At 37.0% G+C, this 20749-nt stretch overlaps 1 protein-coding gene across 2 annotated transcripts in view; it reads right to left on the reverse strand.

The window, feature by feature from the left end:
• Positions 1-530: 530 nt before the first annotated feature.
• LOC107043041 (vascular endothelial growth factor receptor 1) overlaps positions 531-20749 on the reverse strand; it is a 41685-nt gene continuing 21466 nt past the window's right edge. The window contains exons 2-19 of one of the 2 annotated variants that reach the window (XM_015264342.1): positions 19606-19748; positions 17913-18096; positions 17702-17832; positions 17474-17624; positions 15563-15705; positions 15292-15463; positions 12148-12271; positions 11049-11248; positions 10830-10975; positions 9540-9675; positions 9145-9450; positions 7857-7999; positions 6733-7014; positions 6483-6633; positions 5755-5979; positions 5513-5681; positions 4564-4798; positions 531-3859 (exon numbers count right to left, since the gene is read on the reverse strand). In XM_015264342.1, coding sequence (XP_015119828.1) covers positions 2717-3859; positions 4564-4798; positions 5513-5681; positions 5755-5979; positions 6483-6633; positions 6733-7014; positions 7857-7999; positions 9145-9450; positions 9540-9675; positions 10830-10975; positions 11049-11248; positions 12148-12271; positions 15292-15463; positions 15563-15705; positions 17474-17624; positions 17702-17832; positions 17913-18096; positions 19606-19748 — 4184 coding nt within the window. In that variant the 3' untranslated portion in view covers positions 531-2716. Of the gene's footprint in view, positions 3860-4563; positions 4832-5512; positions 5682-5754; positions 5980-6482; positions 6634-6732; positions 7015-7856; positions 8000-9144; positions 9451-9539; positions 9676-10829; positions 10976-11048; positions 11249-12147; positions 12272-15291; positions 15464-15562; positions 15706-17473; positions 17625-17701; positions 17833-17912; positions 18097-19605; positions 19749-20749 lie in introns of both variants that reach the window. The other variant, XM_015264341.1, reaches the window with a different exon arrangement.

Below are 20749 nucleotides of genomic sequence, written 5' to 3' on the forward strand. Positions count from 1 at the left end.
GTTCTACAATTGGACTGTTCACCGTATGTTCTGGAGAAAATTCTGTCTTTTAAATCTTCTACGTTTTCTTTTTCGAATTTTTTTAATGACAGAAGAAAAAAAAAGTGAAAAAAATTTGAAACATTTATATCGAAGAATTTCTGCAACAGTTAACTTTGGTTTACTTTTTCTATAAAATAGTTTCTATTGAATCTTTTCGCTTTAAAAAAATACGCTAAAAAGCTGCGGAATTTTTTAATAGTCACCGAAACCAATAACTTTTCTAGTAAATGCGCTAGCTTCTCTATGCATTTTTTTCGTCCGTTTACACCTTACACTGATTGCAATGCAGGAGAGGAGATGAGGAATCGTCGAATCGTATCAATGACTCCAGTTCGCTGCCTCCTAGTCCCTCGCTACTGGTTGTTCGAACATAATCGTGGGAACATTTGGGAACGAGTGAAGCTCTTCATGAACATGAAGTACCCTTCCAGAGATCAACTATTCAAGAAGTTCGTTTCGGATCGAAGGTGAGTAATGATAAAAGTCAATTAATCATAAAAAATCTTACACTTATAATTCGATATTTACTTATACTTTTACATACAGGTGGATCAAGTACAAGAAAAATATGATGACAGACATTATAAAAAGGGGTAGAAATATTTATAATAAAACTACCATTCACGACGTGCCTTACTCTATCAGAGTCAATGAAGATATCGAAACTCTATAAGTACAAAATTTTACAGACGCTAACATAAGCTTAAGTACTAACTTAAGTAAGTGAAAAGTATTCATCGTATTTTCATCGTATTTTCATCGTTAGAGTTGTAAAAATCTCAGTGATTAATCATTATAATAATTTCTCTTAAAATTTCAGTGGGTCAAAAAATTCTAGTCCAATAATCAATAAAATTTAAAGATTAGCTCGCAGCTCGAGTGATGTTCGATAAATTCAATCGTATAAAAATGTCCGTAGAGATTTTAATGGCACCGGAAAATATAAAATTGCACGAAGAGACATTAATTCTCAGAGTAATACAAAAATTCACCATAAAATAATTTCATTCTCACCAGTTTGATCTTAATTTTTTTAAACTCAAGATTCGAGCCTGAGGTTCAGTATTGATTAAGGGGAGATCGAGGTAAAATTTCAAAAATATCGGACATTATGAAAGACCGTAAATATTTCGATATTTTAGGAAGAGCAACAGTGTTCACTGGAACACCAGGCTTTTGTATCCCACAGAAGAATATCAGAATGCTTCATTTTTGCTATTCATTTACAGTAGACTCTCGCTAGTTGCTCATCGAAAGGGCTGTAGGGGTACCATTTCCAAGAAATGAGCAACCGGCCCCCACTCTTCAACCAATGTCGCCGCAGATTCTCAGAAAAAGGAGAGGGAATGGATAGTTTTCTTTTCGAATAAAATTATTTGGACCTCTGTTTACGTACGGAGGCCAAAAGAACCGTAAGGCGGCCGAGAGTGGGGGTCAGCTTTCGAGCGTCTGGGAAGGGGATTAGGGGAAAACGAGTAACTAACGGGCGTGCAACTAGCGAGAGTTTACTGTATCAATTTTCTTAGGTTCGTAAAAATTAAAAATCATACTGTCAGGGTTTTTTTTATAAACTATTTGATTTGGAAATTTCCGCACGGGCTCCCCTCCGCAGTGAAAATGTAACTGGCATTGAGAACCTTTTAGGACTTGCACTTCTTAAATTGTTCTTTCTCGGTATGTTTTCCACCTTATCCTCATTCCGATTATTATCAATTCAATGTTTGATCACATCCTCTCGAAGGTCAAATAGCCTTGATGGCATCGGATTATACAGACTTACACGTGGAAGAATTCCATTTTCACCAGCATGTTACCTCAATCTGTCTGAAACGAGCTCAAGTCCTTGAAATTCGGAACGCAGAATCAGTACTGATCTACACTTAACTGAGTTGATGGAGTTCTTAAAAATATCTTCTCTCAAATAATTCTTCGTCCTCTGTATGTTAACGTAATTATGTTGGGTCTTGATAACCCCAGAGTTGTACTCATTATTCATCTTGTCATCATTTCGATTATGAAGATCGAATCCCATCAACGGCACCGAAACGTATAAAATATACACAAATAGATATCCTCGCAGTCATGCTGACATTCACTCAAATTCATTCAAATTTGCTTAACAGTAAAGCAAACTAAAACTCTCAATATTCAGAACTCAGGTTCATTATTAAACGGTCAGGAACATCTCTCTTCAGATCATTCTTGTTCCCCTGTATGTTGTTTTTATTATCCTGAGTACTGATGATCCTTAGATTGCACTCTTGTTCCTTATCATCACTACGCCTATCACCGTATGCATCTTTGATCTCCTCCTAGTGGAGATCACATGCCCCTCATGGCACTGGAGTGTACAGAATTGGAATCCAATTTTCATCAGAATTTGATCACAATTCGTCTGAAAACAACTGGAATAAGTGGAGTTGTTAAAAATATCTCCTCTCAAATAATTCTTCGTCCTCTCCACGTTGATGTGATAGTCTTGATAGTCCCAGGGTTGTACTCATCATTCACCTTATAGTTATTTCCACCAGGAAGATCAAATCCCATCAACGGCACCAAAGCGTGTAAAATTACAACAATAGATATTCATCCTCACAGTCATGTCAACATTCGTCATAAAACAATCTCAATTTCAACAGAATTTCATGAAAAAATTGATCGAAAAAAAGCTAACTCAAACGCTCGATATTCGAGGCTCAGGCTCAATATTGAGCAAAACGTAACTGGGATTGGTGAAACTGTCAGGAGAGTCCCTCCTCAGATCATTCTTGTTCCTCGGCATGTTAACGTAATTATCCTGAGTTTTGATGATCCCAGGATTGCACTCACTCTTTCCCTTATCATTACCCGGTCTACCATCGATCTCATCTTTGATCTCGTCCCCATTTAGATCGAAGGTTTTTAAATTGTGTGGTGTATTGCAGTACCCAGAGTCCCTCTCGATATTTTCTTTCACAGGAACTGAGTTCGTCTTCTTCATCGCTTGTCGCTGTCTGGCGAATTCCGCCCGGCGTTCTGCGACGTTTATCGGTTGCAAGTAGTTATCATCTTCACTGTTCGGCAGCATTGGAGAGAACTCCACCCCCTCTGAGTCAGAGTCCGAGTGGACCTGGTGTTTTTGAGGTGTAGGGAACTCGAAATGCGTCCTTTGACCAGGAACTCGAGGACTGAATATGTCGTCCGTGTCATTCTTGTGAACTGATGGAGTCATGCAGAGGTAAGGATCATCGGCTGTACTGGTCTGAGGCAAACAAGGAGTATTTACGTAGTGGGCAGGGGAGGAGAGAGTCTCGTGGTCAGGCGCTGACATCATTTTCAGATAGTCGTGCTTGATCAACAAATTCATGTCCATGTACGGTGTGTTCAAGTCCACGTAATGCATCTTGACACTGTCATCCAACAAGTTTCCGATACTCTCAGCCAACTCCGTGAATGTCGGCCGAAGCGTCGGTTTGGCCTTCCAACATTGAAACATTATGTCGTAGACGTCATCAGTCGCGAATTCAGGCTTTTCCATTCTGTAGCCCTCGATCAGCCTCGTGTACTGCTTCTCAGCCTCCATCCCTGGGTAGGGGGTCTTCGCGAGGGTGAAGAACTCCCAGAGAACAATTCCGAAGGACCAGATGTCCGACTGCGTCGAGAAGATTCGGTCTCTTATCGATTCTATCGCCATCCACTTGATTGGGAGGGGCGCGTCACCCTTCTTCTTGTAGTTGTCGTCTTTGTACATGGTTTTAGCGAGACCAAAGTCACAAATTTTTACGACGTTGTCTTCGGCGAGGAGGATGTTTCTCGCTGCTAAATCTCCGTGGAGTACCTGAGCAGAAATTTATTCATGAAGGTGAGAAAATTTTGAAGGGAAAAGATAAACCGTAATAAGTCGAATGCGATATTTTTCAGAATTAGATAGTAGTTTCAGAAACGAGTTTAGTTGGGGTGACAAGGGACCTTCCATTGTAGGCCACAAAATTTTCTACAAAGAAGGTCTTTTGATATCTTCGAATACATAATGTAGCGATGGGATGGAATAAGTAGATTTTATTTTTTTTTTTGTTGGTATCAATGAAATTCGTAGGCAGTTGTTCATTTTTCGTAAGAAATGTTTTTTTTTTCGAAACAGCGGAAATTACTAAGGAAGTGAAAGATAGAGGTTCAATGGAGATGATTTCACATATAAGGATATCCAAGGATGTTTTACAGTTTGATACAGACCACCCTATAGATTCAACTACTTTCAATCATGAAAGTTGTCAATTAAATTGCCTGAGAAAAATTTGAAAAAATCATGCATATTCAGGGTCATGTTTAAACATTCGTTGTTTATAAATAAAGAATTGAAATTCTTTAAACTTAAAGGTGTTATTTATGATGAGAAATATTTGATGAAAATGAGTTTAATCTACAGTGTGGTTTATCCGAAACTGTAAAAGGTATTCAGATATCTTCAACAACGTTTTATCATTTAGCTGCTGATTTTTTAATCAGACCAGTGTATTCAATCGTTTTAATTAGAAAATCTACCTTTCTCTGACTAAGATACTCCATTCCTCTGGCAACTTGGAACGCCCAGGACAATAGATCCTGCGTGCATATGGGCTTGAGATTACTATCTTTGTAATCCCCCCGATAATTCGATCGCCAGGCAGGCTGAATGGAATTATTGCTAAGTACCATTCCATCCGGTGTCATACTCACACCCTGTGAATCAGGGCCCGGGCTGTATGGCCCTGAATCGCCATTGGAGTTCAAGCTAAGACTACGGGAAAACGATAATGCCGCATATTTTATCCTGCTTGATGATAAGAAGGTAACAGGAACGTGTTAAACCACAGACCACATGCACCCAGTCCCATCCAAGGTTTTTATAGCGTGAGGTCATCAACGAAAAATCACCAGAAGACCATGAAATTCATTCGAAATTATATTCAAAGCATTAGTTTTGAGTTTTACTGAATTGAAGAATGTATGCAAAATTGATTAAAAAATCTGAGAGAATTCTATTAGAAATTTTATTAGTTCTTTTGCCGAAAAAATCATAGATTTCGATTTTTTTATGACAAAAGGTATTCTTTTGAGATTTTTTCTTATAAAAATTTTAATTTTTAAAGTCGCTTATTTATTTATTTTTGAGGACTTTTGTTCGCTCATTAAGAATAAAAAATTTATCGCGATGAATATCTATAAGAAAAAATCTAAAAAAAAACATCTCAAATCTGGTTAATTTTTTTTATACGCTCATTAAAAATTAAAAATTATGCCAAGAGACTTCTATGCGAAAAATATCAACCGAATAAGTTTAACAAAAAAATTAAAATCGATTGAATTTTTTCAGTTAAATATTTTTCTACTGAGTTACATTATTGACGAAAAATAAATAGCATTGTATGTTAAATTTGTTGCTCATTTAGCAGTACTGTACTACTACCAAGTTATCTACAGGCTACTGAAATTTTCATTTCAAAGCACTGACCTATTATTGCTTCCCACGCTGAGAGTTCGATTCAATAAATCGGATCCTATAGACACATCGATTTTCCCCGTGGCTGGATCTATTTGATTCACAAAGTCCGATCTGTGCCGTAACAAATAATTATGCAAATTTCCGTATCTACAGTACTCCACAATTACCAACAGTTCTCCTGGAATTTGAAACAACATTTATGAATATATAATTCCTCTTAATTGGTATTGACGTGGCGTTGAGATACTAACGTTTAGCGATATTTTTAGTACAGGCGCCGAGGAGATTGACGACATTCAAGTGCTTGCCAAGGTGAACCATGATCTTGAGCTCACTGGCAAGTGCTCGAATGTGAATAGACTCTGTGGAACGCTTTACCATTTTCACAGCAACTGTTGTGACGTCTTCCTCTTCAACTATTCCCTGGGCTTCAGCTTTCATTACGACACCGAATGCACCATGTCCCAATTGTTTACCTATTTTTTTGGAAATTATTAAGAAAGTTATTACGACAGAAGAACATCTGATTAGAAGTTCACTAGCTTAAGGATATCCAAGTATCTTCTATAGTTTGGTACAGACCACACCATAGATTTAACGATTTTCAATCATCAAATTTGCCAATTAAATTGCCTGAGAAAAATTCGAAAAAATCATGAATGTTTGAATATGTTATTTTGACCGTTGTAATTATTTCAAAGATCAGATGACAACTGGGTAGCCTCACGGATGAAAAAATTTAATAAAAAATCCTAGTGAATTCATTAGAAACTTCTATTGGATGTCTATTAAACTTTTTATTTAATTTCGGCCGAAAAAGTCAATAGAATTCGATTTTTCTACATCTTATTCTATTGAGGTATTTTCTACAGAATTTCTTTGGCCCAAATTTTCTAAGTTGTTTTGTTTGATTTCTTGATGAGAAGAAAATAAAAAGAGGAAAAAGAAAAATACAATAATGAATAGAACAGGAATTCACCGAATTTCAGGCGTTCTCTCGGAAATTCCCATTTCTTATCATATGGCAAAAGTTCCGCTTGATCATCTACGGTCAATTCAGAGTTCAAACACTCCAACGCACCCTCCTCGAAGTGAGTCAAACCTGCCTCCATCAATTGCTTTCGTATGACCTGCAATATCATATTCATTAAAACACTATCAATGAGATAATCATCGTCAAATTAATTAACCCGTTGGTTCAATGGGTTAACCGAACTCAATTAATTTACCTTCTCTCTATGGACCTTGATGGAGAAGAATACAACAAGAACAACCACGAGAACTATCAAGAAAATTATTAAAATGATAAGGCCCTTCGACACTTCCTTGCTCTTGATCGTTATCTTCTGCCAGGATGATACCTCGCCCATTTTATTCTCCGCTTTACAAGTGTATGTTCCACTCACTCGTTCGAGTAAATGTTCAATGTGCAGGGATTGGTTTTTATTGATTAGAGTATAATCTTGAGCGGCTTCGGAGGATGGATCACTGAGATCAATAGGTACATCATCCTAGAGATCAGAGGAATCAATTGAGTAAAATCAATCTTGTCATATTTAGCTTCCTCATAAGGGACGTTAGTGTAATCACTCCGGAAATCAATTTTCACACATTGTGATGAAAAATAAGGCTCGACAAGTCGACACTCGTGCGAAAAGTGTTTTTTGACTCTTAGACGGGCCGCCGTCGCCTTCGGCGAGCGCTACACACGTCCCACGGGTCAAAAACACTTTTACGCACTCGTATCGAAATATACTATTTCGATTTTCCATCAAATGTTGACATTTCAAGGTCCCTAGACTCATATTCCGTCATTCCCGGAAACATGTCTATCACTTGTGCGTAATGTGAAATTTATACACATGCTCACTTTATACACATTGTGATGAAAAATAGGGTTCGACACTGGTGGGAAAAGTGCTCTTTGACCTTTGAGAGGGTAGCACTCGCCTTTGGCAAGCGCTACACACTTCTCCCGGGTCAAAAATAGTATATTTCGATACGAGTACGTAAAAGTGTTTTTTAAAGCGTGAGAGATGTGTAGTGCTCGCCGAAGGCTAGTGCTGCTCTCTCACGGGTCAGAGAACACTTTTCGTACGAGCGTCGAACCCTATTTTTCATCACAACGTGTGAAAAGTGTAATTTTGCGCATAAGTAAAAAGTGGAATTTTACCCCTCCAATTGTCGAAAATAATCGAAACACAGTTGAACGATTGTTTCACGCATTGTATAAAGTTCTTGGGGCTAATGTCACTGTTTTTGGACACGACTGCGTAAAGTTCAAGAGCATGCGTAAAGTGAATTTCGAGTGCGTAAAGCGAAGCTTACAAAAATTATTATCTATTGAGACTACCTTTAACCACGTGATCGTAGGCTTTGGCATTCCACCAGCGAAACAATTCAAGACTATTGCCTCCAATGTGTCTATTCCAGCGCTATAAATATTCTCCGATTTATTCAGATTTGTTTCGTTCAGCAAGCGAGGAATGTAAGGATCTAGAGAGGACGAAAAAAGATAATCCAGTTTATTAATTAATCATTAACCAGTAAGAAGATCCATTTATTGGTAACGAGGTTGATGGGGATGCTTCAGTGAATGGGAAAAAGTTAAAACGAACTCACAATTCGTCAATAGTTGAAAAATTATGAGTGGACGCAATGGAAATTTCGTCTGTTCGTGAATAACAGACTGTTTGAGGAAGTGGAATTTCATGGATGATCCAGTAGTACTTTTTTGTCCTTTCGTATACCCTCTCGGGTTTTTACGATTAGTTCCCTTCCCATCACCCAACCCCCTGTACCGCATTCGCCGAGGGCCAAGGAAAAACCTCACTTGAGAGAAAAGCCTTGACCAGGTACAGTCGTCCCTTGCGAGACTACCGCTCGGACAATGAAACTGTGAGAATTAGAGCGTTAAAAAATCATTTTGACCCCCCCTCCCCCGCCCGGGAATCGAACCGGAGTCGTCTGCGTGCCAACCCCGCGGCTCTAACCACACAGCTACCGCCGTCGGTGACCATCTATTAGTAACTTTCAGAAGAGTGGCATTCAACTGGATTGCGCGGTGAACTTTTGCTGAATAATTCACTCATTTTTGCTAAATAATTGAAATTTACAGTTTCCAGTTTTCTTATCAAAATGTCATTCTTCAATCAAGCGATTTTCTTAAATTTCAATAGAAAGAGTGCTTTTTAAGAATTTTCAGTATGTATACTGGAAATTTCTACCGAAATTTTCAAAAGTGTGGAATTTTTTTGACCTTTAAATTTTGACCCTCGAGATTAGACCCTTCGATTTTGGTTCTTGTTTTAACTCTTATATTTTGACCCTTAGATTTTTTATAATTCGTACCACTGGCAAAAGAGTGAACTATTAACAATTAATATATGAATTAGTTTGTTAACTCTAAGTGGAACCTTCTCTCAATAATTTTCAGCATTTATCTTTGAATTAATTCAAACAGCTCTTTTTAATTAATTCAAACTAAAACGAGATGAATATTACTCCTCAACCCTTTCCTCCTTTTGGGCACCTTGTTTTCTCCTCATTACTGTTTCGTCTTCTATGAAGAAAGAGTTCAACGAAAATATTGGAAAACCAGGTGGGTAACAAAGGCTCAATAATTGAGTAAATATAAGTACCATAAATTCGAAGATGGTAAGATTCATCTACCCTCACATCCGGAAGCATTGTCGCCTGGCAAATATAATTTTGATCATCCGCTTTGACCACTGAATTTATGCGCAGAATCGCCTGATGCGTATATTCTGATTGAGTCTGATCAAGGCTAATTCGATCGCTCTTGGTGACGTCTGTCTCATTCTCGTACAACCATTTGACATCATCAGTATAATTATGAATCGGCGCGACACATTTCAGCACAACGTCATCTCCAATGGTGACTTTCTCCTGCTCCGGAGAAATTATCCCGAACCCATGTTCCACCTCTGAAGAACCAAGAATAATATTTTTAATAATGAATGGTAAAGTTTTGTTTCATTTACGGAGCGTTTAGTATTCAGGAGACATCTCTCACCGGATACAGAAATTCTTTGCACCACAGAATCACACCCATGATCGTTACAAGCGGAACAGTTGAGGTATCCGCTGGCATTTGTCCACAGTCTAACAGTTGAAAAAGTCTCGGTGAATTTGGATGTTTCTGTGGCGTTCTGGAAAATATGAATATTCATTAGTCATCCCTGAGGTCATAGGTGGGATAATAGGAGAGGGCCGGGCAAGATGGTCGTTTTCAAATCTTCAAAAACTGATCGATCTAACCATTTGCATGGAACAATTTAAAAATCCTTCCAGCCAATGTACCGTCATGTGGAGTGAATAATAGGCAGAATAACACCTTAAAAATTCCATTTTGCCTACGTTTTACATGTGTTTCTTTTCAGCTAAGACCCCACAGAAATCATCCAAAATGAATGAAACTGATTCCAAGTATTTTCATACCAGTAGCGAAGCGCTAGAACGGCTCAAGTCGATATTGACTATTGGCCAGTTTTGAATGAATATCTCGTATATAAATAAAAAAATAAATAAAAATGGAATTGATGAAAAATTGAATATTTGTCCAATAATTTTTAAATGAAGTACTAAAAAAAATTATTGAAAAAACATCTGGAGAGTTTGACATGACCGATCCCTCATGCGAATCGGAAGCTTAATACTCTATTATACTATCTTTCAAATTGTATTTTGAATAAATATATCATAGCATCGTATTATATTTTTAAAAATAAAGTACTGTGTAAAAAAATATTTGCAATTTTTCGGTGTGGCGTTTTTTTCAACATCAAGCTAGAAATATTTATATAATTATGCCGTGTGGAAATGTCGAAAAACTTGATTAATTTTGCATCTCTTGATGATCATATGCGGGCGCTCTTTCTCGATGGATTAAAATTAAGGGCATCCATTGCACCGCATACAATTATATCAAATGTGTTAGCCGTAGATTGGTCATCATATGAGGGAAACTCCACCGCACGTCATTTTTCTTTGATTACAATTGACTGGCTAAACGGAAAAATTTTTAAAAAAATTTACTTTGTCAATTGAAGTGTCTGAGGAATTATAGTAGTTTTCCGAACTACATATTTTTCGAAATTCCCGAAGAAAACAAATTATTTCGAACAGAAGAATTATTTTTTCCCGTGTTAAATGAAATTACCCATCACGCGACGTTGCCGGAAACTCGCTAAACGCGCCCGGGCAGTGTAGAGTGAATTCGGCAATGATAGAGCCTAAATAACACGGCGGGGAATCCCCGCGGAGGTGACCAGACTAGGGTTATAAAAATGAGAATGCCACTGACCGGACGTATCTCCGTCATTGTATTGAACGCCACAAATGACCAAAATATCTTCGGCGCCGGGTAAGCGGCAGCATGACAAGTAGTGTTCATCCATGTGTTGGGTAAATAATATACTTGAATTGGGAACTCATCGACGTAGGGTCTCGCTGTAAAAAGGCAAACCAATTAATTGTCTTATTATCAATAGCTCTGTCGATTGTACCCATAAAGATTAATTACATGTGACCTCCAGCGAGAAATTGAGTGTCACATTGGTGATGTATGAGTGTTCATCACTGTTTACTGCACGTAAGACGTAGTGCCCCATGTCCGAGATCTTCAGGTCTTTTATCATCAATATCGTTGAATCACTTGAAGTCATAATTTTGTGTCTGGATGAAGTGTTCACTTCGTATTCCCTGTTTGCATCGATGAAAGTCCTGCAATCGAATCATCTCCGTAACAATAATTATATTATTAGAATAATAACAATATTAGAATAATTACATTACTAGATTATATTACCTTATCTTAATTTATTTTATTGTTTTCTTTCCAATTTTTCTTTGTGGTTAGATTAAATTAAATTTATTGGATTCTATTCCCATTGTAGTATACAAATTGTGGGAGCAGTTGTTCTCATTTTCAAATGAAGAGATGTTTATGTTAAATAATATCAGTATAATATAATAATTTCTCTCAATGAAATCAGATCATGAAAACGAAAAATTTCATTTTTCATGATCTGATTTCATTGAGAGGAAATGAGAAAAATGCAGGGAGAGATGATCAGCAAGAAAATGAAAGAAAACGATTTTTTATTTTTCTGAAAAATTTCAAAAATGATTTTTTTTTTAAATAACGAAAAAATATTAATATGTTTTCTTTCTATGATCTAATTTCAATGGAACAAAGTGAAAAAAAGAACAGAGATACGTGATCAGCAAGAAAATGAAAGAAAACGATTTTTTATTTTTCTGAAAAATTTCAAAAATGATTTTTTTTTTAAATAACGAAAAAATATTAATATGTTTTCTTTCTATGATCTAATTTCAATGGAACAAAGTGAAAAAAAGAACAGAGATACGTGATCAGCAAGAAAATAAAAATTTCAATTTTTCAATGTCTCCGGATAGTTTTAAAATTGATATATTTTTTCAACTAATGAAAGAATACCCATCAATTCAATTTCTACCCTCACATTTTGTCAGAATACATTGAAAAATAGCAAAGAATAAAAATCGGAGATGAAAAATTTTATCGGATTAATAGAATGTAATAATTAGAACAATAATTCTAATAATATAAATATACATTCCATCGCGAAATGCCTTCATACCATGTAAGTATTGGCGGGGGATAAGCGTCTACTTTGACGACCCACGTGATTTCTCTTCCTTCCGGTAAAACGTAATGTGTATCTTCTTTTTGAGGCGTCAGCTTGATGAATTTGTAGTTGGGATCTGGTGGGCGTAAAAATTATTATTGACGATGGTAATAACTAGACAGATAGATAGGAAAGGATTTCTTAATGGCCTCACGGTCAAAGATCCCCTGAGGCTATATGAGAGTGAGTCACTGATGTTATCATTAGAAATTATAATTCAATTGCTAATAAAAAATCAGAGCGATTACACCCAAGCAAAAGTACTGATTCATGTCGACGTCGGCTTAATTCTAGTCGATTTTCGAAGTAATTCAAGTCGAGTGACTCGGACTACAACAATCCGAAGACGAAATATCTCAAACCGACATCGGCTTGATTCAAATCGATTCTTTGGCTTGATTCTAGTCAAATCGACATTGGTCAAAGCCGGAGAGATAGAAAAAAAATTTAATTTCATGAAGTTCCATAGCCTTTTTTATGAAAATGATATTAAATTCGATTCACGGAAAAAATCATTAAATTTCAAATTTTATAGACTATTCCGTTATTTGAATGCCAACCAATAGAAATTCAGTATTTGACTTTTTTTAGTCGCATGGCCACTTTAGATGAAGATTTTCTGTTGAAATGAATGAATAAAGATCTAAATGATCTAAATGAATAAAGATCCAAATGAATGTGGCTTCAACTCGCAAAACCTCTTCTCTTTCCCCATCAATGAAATCCCACTTCAATAATCCTCCCCCCTCCACCCCTAATTAAAAAATGGGAGGAAGATTTTCCAAATGAGCTTCAGTTTGGGTTCAGTTTGAGTTTTAACAGGCACAATGAATACGAAGTAAAATCCATTTGGAAAACCATCCTGCTGGTTATTAATTGATCACCTGATTAATTAAAACACTGGCTGTAACCCCCTTCCCCCTGTGGAGGCTCGCTACATCTAACGTGAGAAGACCGAATTCACTTCTCATACGCACTCACACCTGCACCCAAAAAAAAGTTCTGAGTCAAGCCTGGTGTAACTCAGACTGAATCATACCGGGAATCGACGTATTTCTTGTCGAATTGAGGGCATGAATCAAGTCGGACACGGACAGATGCAAACCCGAGGGGCTACTCACTCCCGAAATCATGACGCCACTCTGGCATGAAATCCCCGAGTGGGAATTCCGGTCGGGTCTTGATCAAGTTTGGATCAGGTTAGACCTGATCATTGATCAGGTATTGATCAAGTTGACGGATCCGGTCTTGATCAGACATGTAACGCCTCTGACCAATCCGTTTTTGATCAGGACGAATGGATCCGAACTTGATCAAGTCAACTGTATGAAAACCGGATGACCTGTCTGCCAGTATCAATAACAATTATCAATGATAATTAATCCAAAACAAAAGATAATTCAATTCTTTCACCGTAGGCCGCCTCCCTTAATGAATCTCTACTGTTATTACCTCTAAAAAAGCTTTTTATTTTTTTTACCGATGCTGGGGATTAAACCGGGGACCCTATGATTGCTAATCCTATGCCCTAACCACTACGCTATCGGACTATTACTATTGAGTAAACTGTATATTGCCTATATGATTTGTATCGGGCTATTCGTTGAATTTACGATTATTCCTGATCTCGTGGATGTGCGTGTGTATTCTCAGAGATAAAATATGTTCAATTAAATTTTTATTCATTTTATTAATGAATAATAATAATGATAATAACAATAACACTAATAAATAAATAGACATTTGGTGATTTTTTTCTCAAGATTATGTGCGTGTAAGTTTGATACTCCTCTAATACGTATTTACGGCATCATCATCCCTCCCTTCTGTACATTTGAGAAAGGCTGGCTGTTAATTAAATTGATTAATTCAATTGAATTCATTAAATTAAATGAATTTAATTTAATTTATTTCAACTATAGTATAATGATCCTTTTTAAAGATGGAAAATAATTATTGATTATGGTTGATGAAACTTAATTTGAATAGTATAATAATAGTTAATTAAATTATCCGAAAAACTTATTAAAATTAATGTCAGGTGGACCGGATCTGAATCTGATCATTTTCTCTTCAATTGACCCCGTTCAAATGCCGATCAAAGACATCAAATCCGAATTTGATCGAATTGAGGTCAGGCAGCCGATCTCAGGGTGAGATCGTGCCTATCTGATCAGAACTTGATCTGAATCATCCTGCATTTTTTCGGATCCGATCTACTGGATCAAAACTTGGTCAGGTTCTCATCAGGCATCATCTGATCATGTCTACCTGATCAGAACTTGATCTGAACCCGCCTGTAGTTTTTCGGATCCGATCTGCTGGATCAGAACTTGGTCAGGTTCTCATCAGGAATCACCGGATCAGTCGAACCTTACAAAAACCTGATCAAGTTCTGATCGTGCTTCAGGTGGGCCTGAAGCAATTTCCACTCGGGTCATTCCGATATTACTCCCAAATCACGTAAAATCACCGAAATCAAATGATTTCAGTTCTACGAAATCATTTTTAAAATCATCTCGGAAATCACATGAAATCATGTGAAATCAATGAAATGACCAAAATCAGTGACACACTAGTGCAAGTCATTCGTGATGTTGAAATTGACACGCCTGCCAACAATGATAGTAAAATGCCGTATTCACTGCCATAGTAAAATGGTAAAATGGACCGCTTTTCATCGTCATTAGCTCAAAATTGGCGGAGTGGAATCAAACGAGTTCGTTATTATTTGCCAGTTATTATTGCCGGTTCTGATTTTCATAATTTGACACAACTCGTTTTGCTCCACCTACTACTATTTATCAACTTTATTTTTCTGAAATCACTTAATGAAATCATTCGAAAGCATGAAATCACTTCGCGTGACGCTCGAAATCACCGAAATCATTTTTTTCGAAATCACTAAAATGACGACTGAAATCACCCGAAATCGACTTCATTTCGAAATCATGGTGTCACTCAATTATGGAGTGAATAGCCCCTCGTGCAAACCGGCATATCGGTCTGATTCAAGTCCATTTTTTGACTTGATTCAGGTCAACTTCAGCTTGATTCAGGTCGATTTTTCGGCTTTGATAAGAAATGAATACAAACCATGAATCTTCAGAGTAGTATTCGTTGACGGAGTACCATGGTGAGTCAGTAATGTACAACTGTACACTCCAGCATCCTCATTGTGAATATCTGCAATTTGCAGCTCGCTAATTGTCCTCACCATCGACGCACTCAGATTCTCTACGTAGGACTTTATTTTGAATCGGGAACTCTGTGGCGAGAAAAATTGAAAAGTCATTCAAGGATGTTTTACTCGCCCCCATGATTGCATAATTGGGGAATTTCTTGATCATGGAAGCATTTTACATACGTGATTTGGTATAGTCCAATTTAACGAATAAGAGATGTCAGTGCTCCTCATCTCAATGCTGCAGTTAACTCGAAGTGTTTGACCGAGTGTGACGTGTCGCAGTGCAGATTCGTCTATGAGGGGAGGAACAAGATCCGGAACATCTTCAGGGGATCAAAAATTTGACGAATATTAGTAAAACATACTAGAGGTCTAAGAATCCTTGAAAAATGATTCAATTCCATCGATTCATTAGCAAACAATTAACGAAGAATTTGTCATATACACACAGGCCCGGTCTAAGAATTGCATTATCGGATTTTTTGAATCATAATGAGTCGATATAACATGAAAAATCTAAAACTCAAATTTGAAAGTTCACAAAACTTCAGTTCGGAAGCAAAAAGTTTCTGGTTTCCAGTATCACGATACTGAAGGTCACAACAATGTTACTGGAATCCAGAACCTTTCGGGGATGCAAACATCACGTGACTGGGGAGGGGAGAAGGTTCTGTAATTTTTAACGTTTTGTGACGGAGCGGCGAAGGGGTTGGACGTTAATTTAAGAACCTCAAGATTTTTATTTTAAGAACTCCAGGGTTTTTTTTATTGTATCCTCCAGAGTTTTTTATTTCACTACCCAATCATTTTTATTTTGACTAGTGATGCCGCAAGAGATTTCACGACCCGTGTAGAAATCCCTTCGCTCAATCTCCGCTTGCTATACAGTCAAGCCGGGGCTCAGCGATCGGTTCAAACGCGTGAGCGGAGGTTCAGCCGCGTCCCCACTTGAATTTCTAGACGGGGAGACATCACGAGCCAATACGATGGAGGGATTGTCTCGGTCTCAGTGAACAAGGAAATTTTCGGTCTCGTCTCAGTCTCAAAATACGCAGCATCGGCTCCTCCCGTGATGGCTCCGAGTCAATTTATCTCATCTCGGGCTCAAGTTTTTCGTATTTTTTAATGTAAAATCTCGGTTCTTGTCGCGGTTTGTCTCGTCTCCGTTTTCTAGATATAAAAAACGCATCATTACGAGAGGAGTCGATACTGCGTGCTTCGAGATTAAGACGAGACCAAAGATTTCCATATTCATTGAGACCGAGACCATCTCTCCAAAGTATTGTTTTCGTTGTACCACATTGACATCAAATGCTGCCCTCCAGTGACCGAAATTCCGATGAAGGAAACACTCCTCCAAATCGAGCTTGTAAATGCATCGGGTATTTCCCTCAACCTTCCCTGCAAACTTGACACTCTCGTTTGTTTGCAACGAAGCTATCGGGAAATACCCGATCATTTTGAAGCTCTCGGGGTATTACTACTGAATAACTCATCCGGATTGTGACAATTGATGATCAAGATTGTGAAAATTTGTTTTGATCAACTAAATCTTGATTATTGATTATAACAAAATGACAAATGTATTGTTTTGAAAATTATCTATTCTCATTTTAAGAATCTTTCAAGTTGCTTCAATTTTTCAAGTCTTTTCGGCGTTCAATTGAGGAAAAGATTGTAACAAGAATGGGGTTGATCATAGAAATCTGTTTTTTATCTCCGCAAATTAAAGTTGGGTCCGATTTTATTCAAGAACACTAGATTCAGTTCGACTTGAACCAAATATCAATCCGTTGTTACAATTTGAATCAATTAGATAACGACTTGAAACATTTATCCTTCAAATAATTCACTTTTTACTCACAGCAAACACGAAATTTGAATTGATGGTGTCAAAAACGTACTTGAATGATTACTTTTTTTTACAAAGTATATAAAAATATCACGAATAGCCAGAAGGAATAAGAAACAGCGAGTTTTGTAATTCTGCACAAACTTATTCCTCATTCTTTACTTTTTCGTATTATGCGTTAGCCATGAATGTTTCAAGTATACTAAAAATTTTATTTTTTCTATTATTTAAGAACGCACTGTTGACTTCCAGGATATACGTCAGCCCTGCAGGTTCGTCGTTATCCACTTTTATTTTGCACACATACCAGCCACTATCTGGTATAGCAGCATGATGTAGTGTGAATCCTACTCTCGGGTCAAATGAAATTTTTTCCCCGATTTCAAGTTCCTGAAAATTCAATTAACTGTTAGTAACAAGAACAGAGGATTATATTCAACATCAATGATGAAAAAATTGAGTTTTACCTCATCAGTATTTTTCTCAAGAATAACGTGGTAATCTGGAGAAGTTGGCCGACATGGAATGATCACTGAGACCCCGCTCTTGCTGTGTATGGCTTCGACATCTGGACTTGATACGAACAAATTTGCAGTAGCTGAAAAAGAAACACTCAGATCATGATGTTATCACACTTGCACAAAATTTTGCAGAGAGAATTTGGTGAAGATTCCATACATCTCACATAAACGTAGATCCATCTGACGTTGGGCTGGTCGTGGACATTTTGGTCGACAAAGACCCCAACGTCGGCGCAACCATAATAACCGGTGTCTCCATATATCGTTTCTGGTTTTCGTAAAGTAGCGTAATGTTTACCGTCGATCTCCCAAGAGTTTATGTCCACTGCAGATGTCGTTATCTATGGATAAAGGATTTTGTTTCAATATTCACGTATGAGAACTCAATATAAAAAGCTAACACTTACCCATGGAGATAAAAATCAGACGATAAATTATTGTACAATCTAGGTAGAAGAAGTAGAAGAAAAACGAATCAAGGTTTGCTGTATTTTTCTTGCAATTTTTCGTTAATTTTTTTCTCCAGGAACTAAAAAATTCAATTGAATTTCTAATGAAACTTTGGATGAATTTTTTTCCAATTCGGATAGAATCCCATCGAAATGCAATTCTGAATTTTATTCTATTGACAATTTCGCGACTGTCCACGCGATTTGTTGTCATATATTTGGCAGATGAAAGTCAACAGGCTCTGATTTTTCGATATAATTTATTCTCTTGGGTTTATTTTTATGGAAAAATGAATTTTCTAATTTTCTTTGCTGTATTTATTTTGTTCTTCAGGCTCGGCTCCATTATCTGCCAAACGTTATCTATTTTCAACTCGATGCCCCGTCACTCAAGGACACACGAAAATTCTGAATTTAGTATTAAAGAAAAGTAGAAAAAAATCCTGGACATTTTGAAACAGCGTTTGTAATTAATATTGAGGAATTATTTCAATAGAGGAGACAGGAATATTATATAATTACCATGGCGGCCTGTGAGTCGTCACCATGGGGGAGGAAAGACCAAAGAATAAATTCTTTGGCACAGCGCAATAAAACGGTTGTATGAAAAAAGGCTCTTTGAAAAAATTTGTACCATTTTTAAGAATTTTTCGATCACAGTTTTACGATGAATTACTAATCACTTACGCCAATTGATAATGGATCCTCCATTAATAATTGATCCTTTATTGATAATTGATCCTCCATTGATAATTGTACTGGCGATCAGCTATCACTTCTGTCGAGAATTGAAAACAGGAAAATCGCTCTTTCTTCCTTTTTTGTGCCCCCGAAAAAAGTGACGGTTGATGGACAGTATAATTTTCAATTGAGGAGATTGGTGCAAGTGATTAGTAGTTCATCGTAAAAGTGTGATTAAAAAATTCTTAAAAATTTCAGTTTTGAGGCTTTCGCGGCCAACATTATTATTTATTATGGCTTCTGCATGGATGCCGTGTCTAGATTCAGCTTCTTGCCGACGTTTCGCAAACATTTCAGTCTGCATCATCAGGGCTAGGTTGCTTCGATTCTCAGTACAGGCGATAACAGGGAGTTGAGGGATGGGAAGGGATCAAATCGGAAAGACCCAAAAGGGTATACGAGGGAAAAATATTTATTCAAAACCTATTTGCTTTTTCAATCCAAGTTCTGAGTTGAAAAACGCACGGCATTATTGCGAAATATTTCATAGGATTATTTGAAATCGTATGAAATTGCGAAATTTTTAATAGGATTCTATCAGAATTTGAATGGAACTCTCATAGAAAGCCAATAGAATTTTCCATACAAATGCGTTAAGTTTTCTATTGAATTTTTTGTGTGTTCTTATTTCCTGCACAGCTTGAATTCTCTTTTACTTACTTCATTAGATTCCACAGGATAATAGAATTCTATCTCCTGAGAATTACTAGTGCACGTGATGTTCAGTGGTTGACCCTCATCAATCTGCAGTTCTTCGACATTAGGTTCTATCTCAGGCTTTGCATTGAACACTTCAATAATTCCTAAAAACATACATTTATAATATGCATTAGGGGATACATTCCTGAAGTAAAAATATTATACTGAATTGGCATTTTCTAAATTCATGCGAAAGGGGACTTTTCTCATAATAGAAAAGATTCTCTAATATTCTCGCATCAAGGATATTTTGAATGTGTTCCTTTAATGAAAATATTCAACAATTCTAAATCACAACTTCGAATATATTTTAACTCTTTATATTATAAAAATCCAAAGCGACTTCTGGTGATGAAAATTTGGTACTTGAAATTAAGACTCCAAAATAAAGAGTCGCTCGGGTCAAAATACGGGTCGCGGGGGTCAAAATAATGGTCATAAGGGTCAGAATAAGGGTCATGAGGGTCAGAGTAAGGGTCACGAGGTTCAAAATAAAGACTACGAGTATCAAAAAAATACGCATGGTAGTATAGAATAACGAATAGGGAGTGCTAGAAATGAAATTCTTTACTTTGACAAAAGACTACAATTTTTTGGAACGACTCATGTGACCTTTCAATATTTCATTAATATTATTTCCTAAAAAGGGGATTTAGGCCGATTAAATAATGAGGACAAATGAGGGGTAAAATTAACTAAATATCTATATTTCTATTAATTTACATATTAGATCGTCGTAAGACGTTAGAAATGCCTTTTACTTGGATCTAGGGTTATGGGTAAGGCCAGGCAACTTTTGTACACGTAAAAAGGGGAGTGACTCTAATGCAGAAAAAGGGGAGAAGCTAGTCGTGTCGAGGGAATGCAACTAAATATAAAAAGAATAACTAAATGGGGAAGAAACAAAGAGTGTAGGCTCACCGTTGGGGGGTATGAAGGGTAATATTGTGGGGACAAGAGGGAAAATGAGGGGGGTAACTCGTACTCACGATGGGACTTCACTCTGGCGAACACGTGGAATCCCACCGGCGCCTTGCACTCCTTCAAAATACCAGGGCGTTTTCCTGGAGAGCCTCCTTTCCACCTCGGGGTTTCCTGGGCACCA

This window comes from Diachasma alloeum, unplaced genomic scaffold, assembly GCF_001412515.2.
Source record: "Diachasma alloeum isolate Michigan unplaced genomic scaffold, Dall2.0 Dall_scaffold_00545, whole genome shotgun sequence".
In the NCBI taxonomy this organism is placed as follows: domain Eukaryota; kingdom Metazoa; phylum Arthropoda; class Insecta; order Hymenoptera; family Braconidae; genus Diachasma; species Diachasma alloeum.